We start from the raw sequence: 15593 nt of genomic DNA on the forward strand, positions 1-15593 counted from the left end.
GGTGTTTTGTCAGGCCCGAAGACTGACCGGGTGTACCACTTGTGCTAACACCTTTCCCCTCCACTGAGACAGACACGTGCGCTTTTTCTCCCAGGTGAGTCCACTAACTCGCACTCACTGGATGTCTTTCCTCCCTAGCCCTCTGGCTCGTGAATTCAGCTGAGGAATTCCTGACTAACTACTCTGGACTTGAATAGGTGCTCCACAGGGTTTGGTCATCATGGATTAATCCGCCTGTGTATATTTTCCGCTGTGCCTCCCTGTGGACCCAAGTCTCCCTCGGGCAGCCCCCTCTGCCCCCCGGTCGCGGTGTCTGTAGCAACTCCTCCCTCACTAGGTAGGATCTACCACCGCACCTCTTCCACATGGGGCCTGAATGCCCATGTGACTTATTCACCCCATTTAACCTCCCCCAGTCTGGGCAGGATGTGGTCTCCGCAGGGTCTTTTTCCCCTGAAAGTATAGGAGTTGGAAATGAACGCATTCTCCGATGCGTGTTTTAGCGTTAAATGGCCCCAGCCGCATCTAACACTATATGAGGAGAAACAGAGAGAGAAAAGGCCACGGCTGGCACGGCCTGCTCCCATGCTTGCCACGTCGCTTGTTCCCATCCCCCAAGAGAATCGTTGGTCAGATGCAGGGAACATAATAAAACAATATGACGTCTTAGTGGGGCTGAGGGGAGGGTTACGTACAGTCTGATGCTCATGCTTCTTGGCACGCTATAGCTTGCTGCACCAGCTTCAGCAGATCACGTAACACGGTTCTGTGTTGGTGGCGCTATTGAATAGGGACACAATCGACACAATGTCGAGTGAGTGACAGAAAGGGAACGTCTAGGTTACTAGTGTAACACCCATTCTCTGATGGAGGGAATGAGACGTAGTATCCCCTTTGCTACACCACTGTACCAAGCCGCTGTGGTGGCCGAACCTTACTCTGGGCTCCTCAGTGCAGAAACTGACTGAACAGATTCACGATCCCTGCCTTTTATACCTGTATGTCTGGGGGCGGGACATGCAAATTCTGTTCACCAATTTGGCATTGGCCTTTTTCATATTCAGAGGTATCTGAGGCTCCCTAAAGAAGCCCCTTGTGTCACTACAATCTACACAACATCTTGTTCCCTTCATCAGGGAATGGGGGTTACACTAGTAACCTAGACGTTTTCACAATATTTGGGATATTATTGTCCATGGTCAATGGGAGTAATATCCCATCTAGAATTCATAGACATGTTAATCTCAGTTTATCACTGGCTGAATAGGTTGATCACATGTAAACATTAGTTCTTTCAATATTCCCCAAATGTATTACTAATCCCCTTTGAGCCAAATTCCTTATACCTGCCACCACAATGACCCCTACACATCTGAGAGCTTTGAGCCCAGATACTTGTGTTGCCTTCAAGTCCTTCTGGGAACTTTGTGCTCACGATCCTCTGAAAACTTATTTGCAATTTGATGTGCAATTCAAGTGACCTTTTTTGGAAAAATTTCAGCAATTGGTAATGTCATATTTCTTGACAAAAACAAGAAACTTTTCTGTGCTAGTAAAACAAAATGAAGAGTAAACAATGCCCTCAGTGTGTAATTGATGTTTAATAGGCATATTCATTATATAATTCTTGTACAATGTAAGAGAGGGAGAGTATTTTAGAATCTTTTGGAAAACAGTGATTATTTTTGCAATCCTGTTTGGCGACATTAGTGGTGCAGAAATTGAAAGCAGCGGCAAACAAAATCCCACTGAGTTCCCAAAGTATGTCCCACTGACAATTATGATATTATTGCCATTCATTTACACTTATCTAGTAAATGGGATAATTTAGACATGACTTAAAGGCAGTTTAATGTAACATGTATGTAAGGTATGTAACTTTCACATACCTGCTGAATGAGCTTTGCTTCTTGGGCACTCAGTTCCTGAAATTTAACAGTTTCAGATCAAATATTTTTTAAGTAAAAAAAAAGACAAACTTATGAATGTGAGCATAACTGGTAAGGCAGTTTTTCATCTTTGATGATACATGCAATGTGGTTCCGAATTGCCTAATCTGATGCAGATGTTGGCCCCTGTGAATGGTCAGTTTCTCCTGTCTCAATTAAACCTATGAATGTGAACACTGTCCACACAGATTAAGCTGTCTGGATAACCTGATGAAAAAAGCTTAAACCTGACTTAGACTGTTTGCTGATCTTAGCTGGTCTAATTTTTCAGTCTCCTAGCCTGACCCAGCAGAGGTGTGCCCAAACCCCCTATAAAACCAACAAACCAGACAAAACTGCAGAAGAAAAAACAGTCTAAGGTGGTTAGCTGTTCTCTTCTGCCAAATCTAGATGGTTAGGCTGTTCTGTTTTGAAGGGTTTAGAGTGTTTAGAGGACATGAGACCAGCAAAGACTGCCGTATGCTTGTCCCCTCATTATTTTCTGTTATTGTATCCTTGCTTGTCCCATTCATCTGTGAATATCTTTAGTTCCACTTCATTTTGTTCGTACTATAGCAAAATCCTGATGGTCTGCATAATCCGGGCTGAGGCCATTGAGGAATAAACTTCCGTTTCGTACAAGCGTGAAGGCATATGCCTCTCTCTCATCTCCAAGGTTAACGGAGCGTGTGCGTTTTCCAGGTGTCATCTGCTGATTGACAGGTAAGTTGAGACCCAGTTCAGCTGACAGTTTGCGTTTGATTGACGCAGCACGTTGGAATTTGTCGTAAACGTCGACACTTAGGCGGCGACGAGTCTCTTTAAACTCAGCGGACACATTAGCAGTCCACTCAGCAGCGTGAGCTCGGAACTCTCCAACCTATGAAAAAGAAAATACAAGATTAATGTAGAAAAAAGTAGCATTTAATAATTTGACATATATAAACAAACAGAACATATTAATTATAGTTTAAATTCATAGGAAAATTCATTTATTCCCCTCATTTCATTACAAACCCAAATGCCCTATATTCTAAGGCTTCTGAAATCATACAATAGATTTGTCTAAGGAAAAGTCCAAATTTAAGGAGTTATTCATTGTTAAGGCTAGTTAAGTAATTATTTTTTTTTGTATAGCGCTTTTCATAACGCACATTGTTTCAAAGCAGCTTTACAGAAAATCATGCTTTAAAAGAAAATATAACTGTAATATCTATAAAGTAGTGTTAGAGAGCTGATGAATGCTTGTATGACTTCAGAAGACTTAGAATGTAGCACAATTAACACAGGAACTACTTTTATGGTGCTTTATTGGTGTTTGGTCCTTTTTAGTGCTTGACAAAATTCTCTTTTTGTGTTCATATTGTATTGGAATGACATGAAGCTGAATAAATGATCACCAAGTTTTTATTTTTGAAAGAATTATTTCTTTAAATTGACAGAGGGAACCAAACTCTGAGAAGAGAACTACAATCGTTAACTTCTATTCACTAAGACCTGAGACTTTTTATATACAAGGAGGTTTTTGGCTTTTAGTTCATTTTATATATCTAATATAGGCCTACTCCTTAAAGTTGACAAAATAAACTTTAAACAGATATTCACATTTAAAATGATTTCTCTGTAAAATAGACCAACAATATATGACTCATCTTGCAGTAAACTAATTTTTGTCCAATCAAATGCTCTCGACAATAAAAAATAAGATAAAAAAGGACAAGCCCTTTGTAAAGCTGCTCCAAAATCTTCTGGGTTCATTGAGAAAACTGTGCTTGTCAAGCCATCTCACGGGGTCTTGATAGTCAATATGAAACACTAAAACTACCTATAATACGTACGTATGTGAGCAACCTATTTTTACTTAATGTGATATATTTTAGTAAAACAATATAATTTTGGCATAATTCTCCATTGTAAGTTCCTCACTGGAACCCATATTTTTTTTACTTTTTGTTTTTTAATTTTCATACCCTTTTCTCCCAATTTGGAATGCTCAATTCCCACTACTTAGTAGGTCCTTGTGGTGGCACGTTAACTCAAAGCAATCCGGGTGGCGGAGGACATGTCTCAGTTGTTGGCTTGTTGTGGACATTCCATGACACGGCGGAGACTCCGCATGTGGAGGCTTATGCTACTCTCCGTGATCCCCGCACATCTTACCAAGCGCCCAATTGAGAGCGAGAACCACTAATCAAGACCACAAGGAGTTTACCCCATGTGACTCTACCCTCCCTAGCAACCGGACAAATTTGGTTGCTTAAGAGACATGTCTGGAGTATCTCAGCATACCCTGGATTCTGAAACTCGTGACTCCAGGGGTGGTAGTCAGCGTCAATACTCACTGAGCTCCAGGCCCCCGTGACGAGTCAAAATGAAAGGTACACTATGTATGTTTTTTGGTAACACTTTAAAATAAAGTTCCATTCGTTAACGTTAGTTAATGCATTGGGTATCATGAACAAACAATGAACAATATATTTTTTACAACATTTCTTAATATTTGTTAATGTTAGTTAATAATAATACAAATTTTCATTGTTATTTAAAGTTCATAGTGCATTAACGTCTCGGGTTATGACTATAACCCTTGTTCCCTGAGAAGGGAACGAGACACTGCGTCGTTGAAAACGACTCTTTGAGAAGCAGCTCCTTAGCGTCGCCTCTGAAGTATGAATGAAACTATTCCAATCTTGATTGGTGTTAGCGTCATGGCGTAACATGTGACGGCATAACCGGATGCATAAAAGTGGCGCCGGCACACATACACATTATCCTAGCGATGAAGCAAGCTGCTCTCAGGCCTTGAGGGGCATGGCAGGATGGCGCAGTGTCTCGTTCCCTTCTCAGGGAACAAGGGTTATAGTCATAACCGAGGCGTTCCCTTCGAGGGAACTTCGCACTGCGTCGTTGAACGACTCTTTGGGGAACGAATGCCCACTAGGCCATGCACCGAAAAAGGCCTGCCCTAGGGTGAAACTGAACTCAGGCACTCAGCTAGGGCGAGAGCACGCGTCGCCAGGCGTACTAGGGAGGTGCAGACTGTAAAACCTGATGAAAGTGTGCTTGGGGTAGCCCAACCGGCTGCCTCACAGATCTCCTGGAGGGTACTCCCGATAAGAGAGCCCTAGAGGGCGCCATGCCTCTAGTTGAATGAGCCCTCACGGCCAAAGGTGAAGGCAAATTAGCACCTTGTAGGCCGAGATAATAGCCTGAACGATCCAATTACTAATGGTTTGTTTCGAGGCAGGGAGCCCCTTCTTAGGTGACCCAAAACACGCTAACAGTTGGTCCGACCTCCTCCAAGAAGAGGACCTCTCGAGGTAAGCAGCTCAAAGCTCTGACAGGGCAGAGCAAATAGAGCCTCTCTTCTTCTGCCGACACATGAGGTGGAGGATGAAAAGCCTGCAGGACCGTGGGCACGTGCCGTGTTAGGCGGCACCTTAGGCACATAGCCAGGTCTCGGGTGTAAAATGGCTTTAACTCCGCCAGGGGCAAACTCCAAGCAAGCTGGCGTCACTGCCAGGGCTTGAAGATCACCCACCCTCTTTAGAGAGGTAATAGCTAAGAGAAAAGCCATCTTGAGCGTCAGGTCCTTGGCTGAAGCCGACTGAAGGGGTTCGAAGGGGGCCAGGGATAACCCTTCGAGAACCACCGCCAGGTCCCAGGCAGGAACCCTGGACCTGGTTGTCGGTCTCATCCTCCATGTACCACGGAGAAAGCGAATGACCAGCTGGTGCCTCCCCAGAGGCCCATCACTCAGTGGTGCATGGAGCGCCGAAATGGCAGCCACGTACACCTTGAGTGTGGAAGGGAGAGACCCAGAGAAAGCGATCTTGAAGAAACTCCAGAACTGAAGCCACCGGGCAGTTAACTGGATCTACTTCATGTTCTCTACACCAAGTGGAGAACACATTCCACTTGAGGCCATATAATCTCCTAGTAGGCGGAGCCCTAGAGCTAAGTATGGTTTCAACCACCCCGCTGATAGACCAGCATTTAGGTACTGAACCCCTCAGGGGCCAGACCCACAGTTTCCACAGCTCTGGGCGAGGGTGGAAGACTGTGCCCCCGCCTGAGACAACAGATCCCTCCTCAGAGGAATCTGCCATGGCGAGCTATCAGGAGTGAAATTATGTCTGAGAACCATACTCGGGCCGGCCACATGGGGGCAACCAGAAGTAGACTGATGCCCTCTTGGCGGACCTTTTCCAGGACTCCGGGAGCAGAGCGATCGGGAAATGCGTACAGGCTGAAGCCTCGGCCAAGCCTGTACCATGGCGTCCAACCCCAGTGGGGCTGATGTGAGAGGGAGAACCAAAGTGGACAGTGGGGCGTCTCTCGAGGCGCGAACAGATCCACTTCTGATGGTCCAAATTTGTCCCATATCAACTTCACCACCTCTGGATGAAGTCTCCATTCCCGGGCCTCAGCCCCTGCCTCGACAGGATGTCTGCTCCCTGATTCTGAACCCCGGAATATACATTGCTCTGATAGACAGTATTTTCCCTTGGGACCAAAGAATTATCTGATCGCCAGTCTGCACAGAGGCGCGATCTGAGTCCTCCTTGTCGGTTCAGATAAGCTACCACTGATGTATTGTCGAGCGTACTAGGACATGGTAACCCTTGATGTCTGGAAGGAAGCTCCTCAGAGCCCTGAACACAGCCAACATCTCTAGACAGTTTATGTGCCAAGAATGATGATGGTCCTGCCACAGACCCCTGGCAAGCGGCCATCCATGACCAGCGCCCCAGCCAGTGAGGGGCGTCTGTCGAAGCGGTTTTCGGCGACATGGCGCTCCCAACACTGGCCCTTGGGACAGGAACCAAGGTTTCTTCCATATTAGCAGAGAGCGAAGGCACCTGCGGCGTTACTCTGATTATACTGAAATGGATTCCGCTGGGAAAACCCTTGGCTTTCAGCCACCACTGGAGGGGCCTCATGTGTAGAAGGCCCAGCGGTACAATGTTGGATGCAGCTGCCATGAGGCCCAGCAGTCTTTGAAATTGCTTTACAGTGATGGCCTGGCCTAGCTTTAACCCGGACACCATCGCCATAAGGGACTCGATACGTGCAGGAGACATGCGTGCCTGCATCATAACAGAGTTCCACACAGCGCCAGAAGCGTTGTGCACTGGGATGGTTGTAACACACTCTTTTTGTGTTGAGTCTCAACCCCAAACTTCGAATGTGGCCAAGAGCGACATCTCGATGCCGAACCGCCATTTCTCGAGACTGGGCCAGAATGAGCCAGTCATCGATATAATTCAGTATCACGGATGCCCTGAAGTCTCAGTGGAGCAAGAGCTGCATCCATACATTTGGTGAATGTGCGGGGAGATAGTGCTAGGCGAGCGGAAGAACCCGATATTGGTAAGCTTAGCCCCGGCGAACCTCAGGAACCTCCTGTGACATGGAAGGATGGATACATGAAAATAGGCGTCTTTTAGATCTATCGTGACAAACCAGTCCTCGGATCTGATCTGACTCACGATGACAGGAATAGTAAGCATTTTGAACCTGAACCTCCTCAGAGACCGGTTCAAAACTCTGAGATCTAAAATCGGCCTCAACCCCCATCCTTTTTGGAACTATAAAGTACCGGCTGTAAAGACCGGACTCCTGTCTGAATGATGAACACGTTCTATGGCCTCCTTCAGCAGCAGAGATTGCACTTCTTGTTCCATCACCTGAGCCTGCTCGGAACCACTGTAGTCTGCACCACCCCAGAGAATTTGGAGGCGGTGCCCGAACTGCAGTCTGTACCCTGAATTTATTATATGCAGGACCCATGCAGATATGTTGGGAAGATGATTCCATGCCTCTACAAAATCTACTAAGGGAACCAGCCTCTCGAGGCTGGTCTCGAGTGTTTTCGAGCACTGTTCTCGACTTCCTGAAGCGGGATACCGGCAGGATTTGGTCGATACAGTGCTTGTGACCCTAATTGATGTGTGTTTTTATTTTTTGGCCTGAGCGGCGCGGTGTGCTTTAGCTGGAGATTGGTGTGGCCCGAGCGTCAGAGGCGGCGGAAACCAACACCCGATTTCCTGTGGACTCCGCTCTGAGAACAACCTCGGTTGCTCTGCAGCGGGGGCAGCCCTCCGAGGTTCTAACACCCGGTTAGGACCTCTTCCCAAGCCCTCCTAGCCTTAAGGACATCCCTCAGGTGGGCCCCTGGCTGGAGGGCTTCCGCTGGGGCGTTTCCTCTGTTGCCAAGCTCCTGGAGGAGGGGCTCTAGAGGAAATGCTCTCCTTTTGCTCTGCTGCGGTCGCGAGGAGCTGACTGAAGGCTGGGGCTGATGTGTTTGCCCCACCCTACTTGACTTAGACTTGGATTTACGGGGAGAAACTGCTTGAGCGCCGCAGATTGTTTCCTCGCCTCCTGAAACCTGTCGACGACCGATGTAACGGCGTCGCCGAACGGCCAGAGGGCGAGGCGGGGCATCAAGCAAAAAAGCTCTGTCTTTTTCTTTTATTCCCGATAAATTTAGCCACAGATGCCTCTCCGTGGTCACCATAGCTGCCATAGAGCGGCCAATAGCGCGGGCCGTCTCTTTAGTTGCCGGAGAGACAGATCTGCGGCTCTCGCGCAACTCCGCGATATCTTCGGAGTTGGCCCCTCCCCTCGTCTAAATCTTTCAGGAGATCGGCCTGAGTGCGCCTGCAAAATGCGCCATTGAGTGCAGGCACGAACCAGCCCGACCTGCCGCCATGTAAGCCCTGCTTATTAATGCAGATGTATCTCTGCAGGGCTTACTAGGCAGCGCCGAGGGTTTTAAGGGAAGATGCCGACTCAGGAGAGAGGTAACCGGCTAAAGCCTCCTCCACACCAGGCATCTTCCCATAGCCCATATCCCGTGCCCCTAAAACATCGCTGTAGTCGACCACACTGGGGGTGGAGACACGGGACGAATGTGGTTTATCCCACGATCTCGAGATCTCTTTGTGGAGATCGGGAAAAGCAGCAAACCCGGCTGGGGTTGTGGCGCGTGCTGCAGGAAGCGCTCGTCTAATTTGCTTCCGGCGTGCGTTCCCTGCTCATTTTGTGGCCAGCTAATGTTAAGTCTGGTCACAGCACGCGTCACAACCTGAATCAGCTCCTCAAAAGCCTGGCGAAAACCGGCGTGCTTGGCTGCTCGCGGTTAGATCGCATCAATGCTGAGCATTTCCACTTCCTCGGAAGCAGAGAGCTCGAGCATTGGGACCTGATCGTGGGCAGAAGAAGCCGCGACGCGGGCTTCTGCACCACTCACAGTAGGCTCGGGATCCTCAAATGAAGAATGAGAAAGTGCGCAGCAGTCTCATTCTCATCTGCAAGATCCGCTCGCGAACCCACGATCTCAATCGCCACGCTGCCTCAACAGGCGCGGACCAGAACCGTGGGGAGCGCGAGCCTGACCGTGCTCATCAAAGCACGCCAACCGGGGCGCAGCACTCTCATGGGTAGTGCTTCACAACTTACACAGGCAGATCCCTCGAGAGCTGCCTGTGCGTGCTAAGCTCCCAAACAGTTCACACACAAATGCGTGCGTGTCCCTACCCGTAATAAAAGGAGGGCAGGGGTGCACGCACTTCTTGAACTGCTTGGTGGCCATAATTCTTTTAAATAGGACAAACAACACCAAATAAGACAAACAATATACATAGAAGCTTGCTGAAGAGCGAAAGCTAATGTGTATGTGTGCGGCGTCACTTTTATGCATCGGTTATGCCGTCACATGTTACGTCATGGCGCTAACACCAATCAAGATTGGAATAGTTTCATTCATACTTCAGAGGCGCACGCTAAGGAGCGTTCCCCAAAGAGTCGTTTTCAACGACGCAGTGCGAGTTCCCTCGGAAGGGAACTAATATTTACAAATACAACTTTTGATTTTAAAAATGTATTAGTTTATGTTGAAATTAATATTAACTAAGGTTAATTAATTCTTAATAAATATTGTTCATTGTTAGATCATGTTAACTAATGTTAACAAATATAAACTTATTGCAAAGTGTTACCAGATTTTTTTGTTAGAAATGAACAAAATTTCATTAATGAGCAAGTACACCAACAATCTGTCTTCCAAAGCATGTTTTTGCCTTACCCCGATTCACTATGGTAAGCATTTAATAATTTTTTGTTTTGTAATACGTTTCCATCTGTTGGGACGGATTTGGCGATAAATTGCATACTTTCAGCAGCCAAAGCCCAGCTCTCGTAATTACCACAACAGTGTTTCTCAACAAGGAACTTGCAGTTCTATGCTTGAACCGCTAGAGGGCCAAAATTTACATAGTATAGCTTTAATTTATGTGGTAATCAATATAATGCCACAAATGCTGTCAATTGAGCTTAACTTGTATCATACACAAAATATTCTTTGAAAGAAAGGTGACAAAGGTCACACTAGACTTTGCGGTCCATTCACTTTGCTTCATACACATCCAGATGCAGGAGACTGGAAACGCAAGCTCATGCAAATAAATTCTGTCTTCTGCGGCAAACCAAAGTTCAAGTTTGATTAACTCTGACCTGCGAAATAGCATAGTGTAAAGACATTCCCTTGCGTAGGAACTCAATCTGCATAATCGCAATGGGACATGCCCTGAGTGTCTCGTGGTCTAAAGCCCTTATACAATCATGCCAATATATTGGCTGATAGCGCTTAAGCGATGCCCCTAGGGAGCTACATCACGGGGCTCCATAAAGGCACCATCAAGTCAGATTTTGTGTTCTGCACGGTCTCGCCTGGCCCATGCTGTACCAACGACTCACATCAAAATGAGGATCATTATTATTCTCCCTTTTGAGTGGCAACACGGATGGAATTTAAGAAGTGCTTACCTCCGTGCACGTGGTTCATCGTTGGTGAAGATTCCCATAACATATGTATTGCCTGTCTGGGTTTTCGCCACTTAGAGGCCGCGTCATAGTGTTCGGATTGCTCACAGTGTGATTTAATGAACGTCAGGATCCTCCTTTAGACCGAGATTGTTTGACACAAGGGATGACGGCGCGGATGCAGAGGAGATGGGAGCTTAGCAGCAGGCCAACCCATGGTTCTCTCAGTCACTCTCCTCAGATATGGCTAGACCCATGGAGTTGGTAAATGGCTGAAGCCTTGCCTCTTAGCGGTTGGGTTTCCAGACCTTCTGCAACTCATGTCATGTTTCCACATGCAGTGGAAAAATTGCACCTGGATTGGCTGGATGAAGCGTAGTCGAAGGATCGTAAAGCAATCTTGAATGACATTTTTTAACGCACAGCTATGCCTCGTAGGCTGCTCCCATTTCCCCCTGACCTCCATCGTGAGATTTAGAAGTCCTGGGATCAACCTTATTTGGCCAGGATTATGAATCAATCGACCTCAGATTTATCTAATGTGTGTCGAGCTTCCTACCATGGATATACTTCGGTTCCAGAGATGGAAGAGATCCTGACTGCCCATCTCTCTCCTTCTTCGGTGACCACATGGAAATTGAGGTTTACTCTTGCCTTTAAGCAGCGCAGAGTTACATCGTCTTCCGTGAGCAAGGCCTACCAGGCTTCGGGCCAGACATTTTCAGCTTTGCACACGCTGGGGGTTTTGCAAGCCTACCAGGCCCATTTAATGAAGGATTTAGATGAGGGAGCTGGACTGGATGCTGAGGCTATCATTCTGAATTGGCGTTAAGCCAAACATATTGCTTCTGCCATTGGTTGGAAAATGGCAGGCCTAGAGGCAAAATTCCAAGGAAAAGGTTTATTCTGTCAACACCCCTGCTGCAAAGGCATCTCAGGGTGCTCATCTTTTATGCCTGAATACAAAAAATGCAAAAACATTATCAAATTCCCTTCAAACAACCTCAATATTAGAGGAGTGAAGGCTTCTCTCCTCTGTGCCACTGGTTCGTGGGCAGTCGCCAAAAGTAGGCCAAGCATGCCAACTAGTGGTTACAGGTCACACTGCAGGCAAAAGCCATGCATTAATTCCTCTGTCTGCCCTTCTGTCGTCTTGGTAAGAGATGAAGGGCATTTCAAACGGAGTACTTCCGATGATAAAGCATGGTTACGTAATTCAGCTCAGGGGAACACTGCCGTGTTCAACAGGGTTCCGACAGACGTTTCTGTTCAAGAAGCCCCCTATTTGATTCAGGAAATTCATTCTCTCTTCGAAAAAGGGGCAATAGATGAGATTCCCTCTTCTCAGGATGAGTGCAGCTTTTACAGCCATTATTTTCCTGTCCTGCAAAAAGACGGTGGCTCGTGTCCCATTCTGGATTTGAGATGTTTGAATTCCAAACAAATGAAATGTCAACTCTCAATGCTGACGCAGAAGCAAATAATGTCACAAGTGCAGCCGTGGGACTGGTGTGTGACAATAGATTTGAAGGACACTTATTTACATATTCAGATTGCGCCGAAGCACAGGTACTTTCTCTGACTCGCTTTCGGGGTCCTTCCGTTTGGACTTGCACTGGCACCACTTACTGTAACAAAATGTATGGATGCAGGATTTGATACCCTTGAGGCTTCAGGGCATCTGTATTTTGAATTATCTTGACAATTGTTTGGTGCTATCCCACTCAGAGGCTTTGGCTGCCCAACATTGAGATGTCATTTTCAGGCATCTGAACAATCTAGGGCTGTGTGTAAACCTAGACAACAGACTGTTTCTATGGGTGGAGCTAGATTTGTGGGAGATGAAGGCACATCTGTCTCCAGCTTGCATTCTATCATTCCGCCTATGTTTAGTGATGTTTAGAGTGGGATGCGTTCTCTCTGCAAGAACATTTCAGAGGCTTTTGGGGCTCATGATCATGGCTTCTGCTTTTATTCAACTGGGCATGTTGCATGCAAGACATTTGTAGTGCTGGATAATCTCCACAAAGAGACTTCAACCACTGACCGATATGTTCCGTCTCTTCAAAGTGACACGTGTGTGCTACCGAACTACCATGGAAATAGACCCGCATTCTGATATCATGTGTATTGTTGGGACAGGGGTTATAATCAAAGTTATAATCACAGACACCTTCTCCTCTGGGTTGGGGCGCTGTATACATGGGTCATCCAGCCTATAAGGTTTGGATGGGCCAGCGTCATTATTGGCACATAAACTGTCTAGAGATGTCCATGGTGGTGCTAACGTAAAAATTTTCTGGAGAAGGTTCGGCAGAGCGGAATTGGATCTGTTCACTTCGAAACCTCTGGTTTTCCCTCTTACCCCCGGCACCTCTTGGCATCCATGCATTGGCTTTTTTTCACTCTTCACTCTTTTGAATGATGGGTTATCCCCTGCTGTGGTTGATACCATTCTGAATGCTAGAGCTCCATTAACAAGGAAGCTTTACACAATTAAGTGGCATATTTTTGCTTCTTGGTGTACAGAGCGAGGTGAAGATCCAATTCACTGCCCAGTCGGAACAGTGCTAGATTTTTTGCAAGAGTGTTTTGGGGCGGGGGTTGCCCCGGCAAAGCTTAAAGTCTAAGTTGCCACTTTATCAATGGAGTCTCTGTCGGTATACATTCTCTTGTCTCTCGTTTTATGCGTGGGGTACGCAGGCTTAGACCTTTTTGCCCCTACCACATTTCTCATATTTATCTGTTGTTTTAGAGGCGCTTTCGGGTGCTCCGTTTGAGCCCTTGGCAACTTTCACGGATACGATTTTGACTCTTAAAATGGCCCTGCTGGTGGCATTGGCGTGGTGTAAAAGGGTTTGTGATTTGCATGCCCTGTCGATGAATCCATTATGTATGGATTTTGCACCAGGGTGTATCAAGGGTGGTGTTGAGTGTTAGCTCGCAGACTATTAATTTTCAGAATTACTATCCTCATCGTTTGAGTCGGAGCAGCATTAAAGATTGCATACTTTGCCCAGTTTGGGCGCTGCTAGTTTATGTTGAACTTACTAGCCAGTGGCGTAAGCCAGAGCAGTTGTTTGTGTGCTTTGGTGGCCGCAACAGGGGTGTTTCGTGTCCAAGCAAAGACTGTCTCATTGGCTAGTGGATGCAAATTCAAGTACTCACGAAGTGTGCAGTTTACCTTCGCCTTCCAGTTTTCGAGCTCATTCTACGAAGAGCATGGCACCCTCATGGACTGCTCATGGCTAGAGGTGCATCTTTGGAGGACATTTGTATGGCGGCAGGATTGTCCTCTCCACTTACATTTGTTAGATTTTATAATCTGAGCGAGGATTTTACTCCTGCTTCCCAATTTCTCTGTTGGAAAAGGAATAAACTCCCTAAATTATAAAATAATTCCCTCTATTTTATTCAGATGCTTTAGCTCGCTTGTGTGCTGCTATATACCTGCCACGTGGGCATAGATAGTTGGCAGCATCTGTTCGCATGGTGTGAATGTATATAGTTTCCAATGCGATTACGCAGCTCGACTTCCTACGAAAACGTGAAGTGAAGTGTAACCCTTGTTCCCTGAGTGGGAATGAGGCACTGCGTAAGCTGGCCATACACTCTAGCAGATGCATAGGCTCCTGCCTTCAAGCAGAAAATCTGCCTTGATGGTGCAAAATGAGTGCCTTTTATGGAGCCTGTGATGTAGCTCCCTAGGGGCGTCGGTTAAGCATCATCACCCAATAAATTGCTGTGATTGTATAAGGGATTCAGACCACATGACACTCAGGGTGTGTCCCAATGCTATGAGGCAGTGTCTGGTTCCCACTCAGTTACGCTTCATGTAACAGAGATGTTTGAGATGTAGAGGATCTTAACATCACAGATTGACCTTTTGACTGAATTCAAAAAACAGTGTTAGCCCTGTATAAAAGGCTGATTTCAAGTTCACCTGTCTACAATAGGACAATGTGTCGATGCAGCATTTGTTTGAAGATCATAATTTATTGCATCATGTGAGAACACACCTCCTCTTTTGTTTTCTTGGATATAACCCGAAACCAGTCTCCAATCATACTGAGAACAGCAGCGAAATATGCTAAACCGATCAAAATCCAGAACCACACCACAGGCTTGTAGTAGTCCAGATACTCCAACTCAGAACTTCCTAAACAAACAAGATAAACAAGAATCACTTTGGCACAACACATACATACGGTGTGGGTTGTCACAATACTTAGAATCCGATACCAGCTAAAGAATAATGATGCCGAGTAGTATCACATTACCAGACATATTGTTTGGATGTGTTATTTCTTATCAGGGCCATTTCTAAGCAAAGTCAAACTAGGCGGTCTCCTAGGGCACCAACAGCTGGATGCGATGTCATCATGAAAAGGTTATAGCTCTCAGGGGCATAATTCCATAAAAAGAAGAGGAATAGAAAAAGAAAGAGAAATATGGGGTATGCATATAGAATTTCATGGACCTTTACATTTTTTATAAGTGTATCCAACTCAAAAGTTGTTTCGTTATTTGTAGTCTGAACAAGAAAAAACACATGAAATCAGATCACATTTTGATTTATTTTTTTCATAATTTGTGTGACAGGGTGGTATGTCAAGTGTTGTGTCAAGAAGACGTAATCACATTAAAGCCTGCAATACAATGTAGGAATTTACAGTCCTTTAAGATTGTTATTTGTCAGCCTGTTTGATTTGAATGCATTGAAATCACCATGGCACACTGAGCGACATTATGTCAGACTGTACAATAGGCTACTGTGGTCCAAATCGTCCAGAACAGTGAACGTGAGTGTTGCAGAATAGCAGTGAAATGGCGAGATTT

General features: G+C 46.1%; 1 protein-coding gene across 1 annotated transcript in view; it reads right to left on the minus strand.

Moving 5' to 3' along the window:
• Positions 1 to 1850: 1850 nt before the first annotated feature.
• Positions 1851 to 15593, minus strand: part of kcnk2b (potassium channel, subfamily K, member 2b) — a 155542-nt gene continuing 141799 nt past the window's right edge. The window contains exons 6-7 of the mRNA XM_052098626.1: positions 14774 to 14913; positions 1851 to 2808 (exon numbers count right to left, since the gene is read on the minus strand). Of these exons, the coding sequence (XP_051954586.1) occupies positions 2485 to 2808; positions 14774 to 14913 (464 nt within the window). The 3' untranslated portion in view covers positions 1851 to 2484. The remainder of the gene's footprint in view (positions 2809 to 14773; positions 14914 to 15593) is intronic.

This window comes from Xyrauchen texanus, chromosome 30 (genome assembly GCF_025860055.1).
Source record: "Xyrauchen texanus isolate HMW12.3.18 chromosome 30, RBS_HiC_50CHRs, whole genome shotgun sequence".
Classification (NCBI taxonomy): Eukaryota; Metazoa; Chordata; class Actinopteri; order Cypriniformes; family Catostomidae; genus Xyrauchen; species Xyrauchen texanus.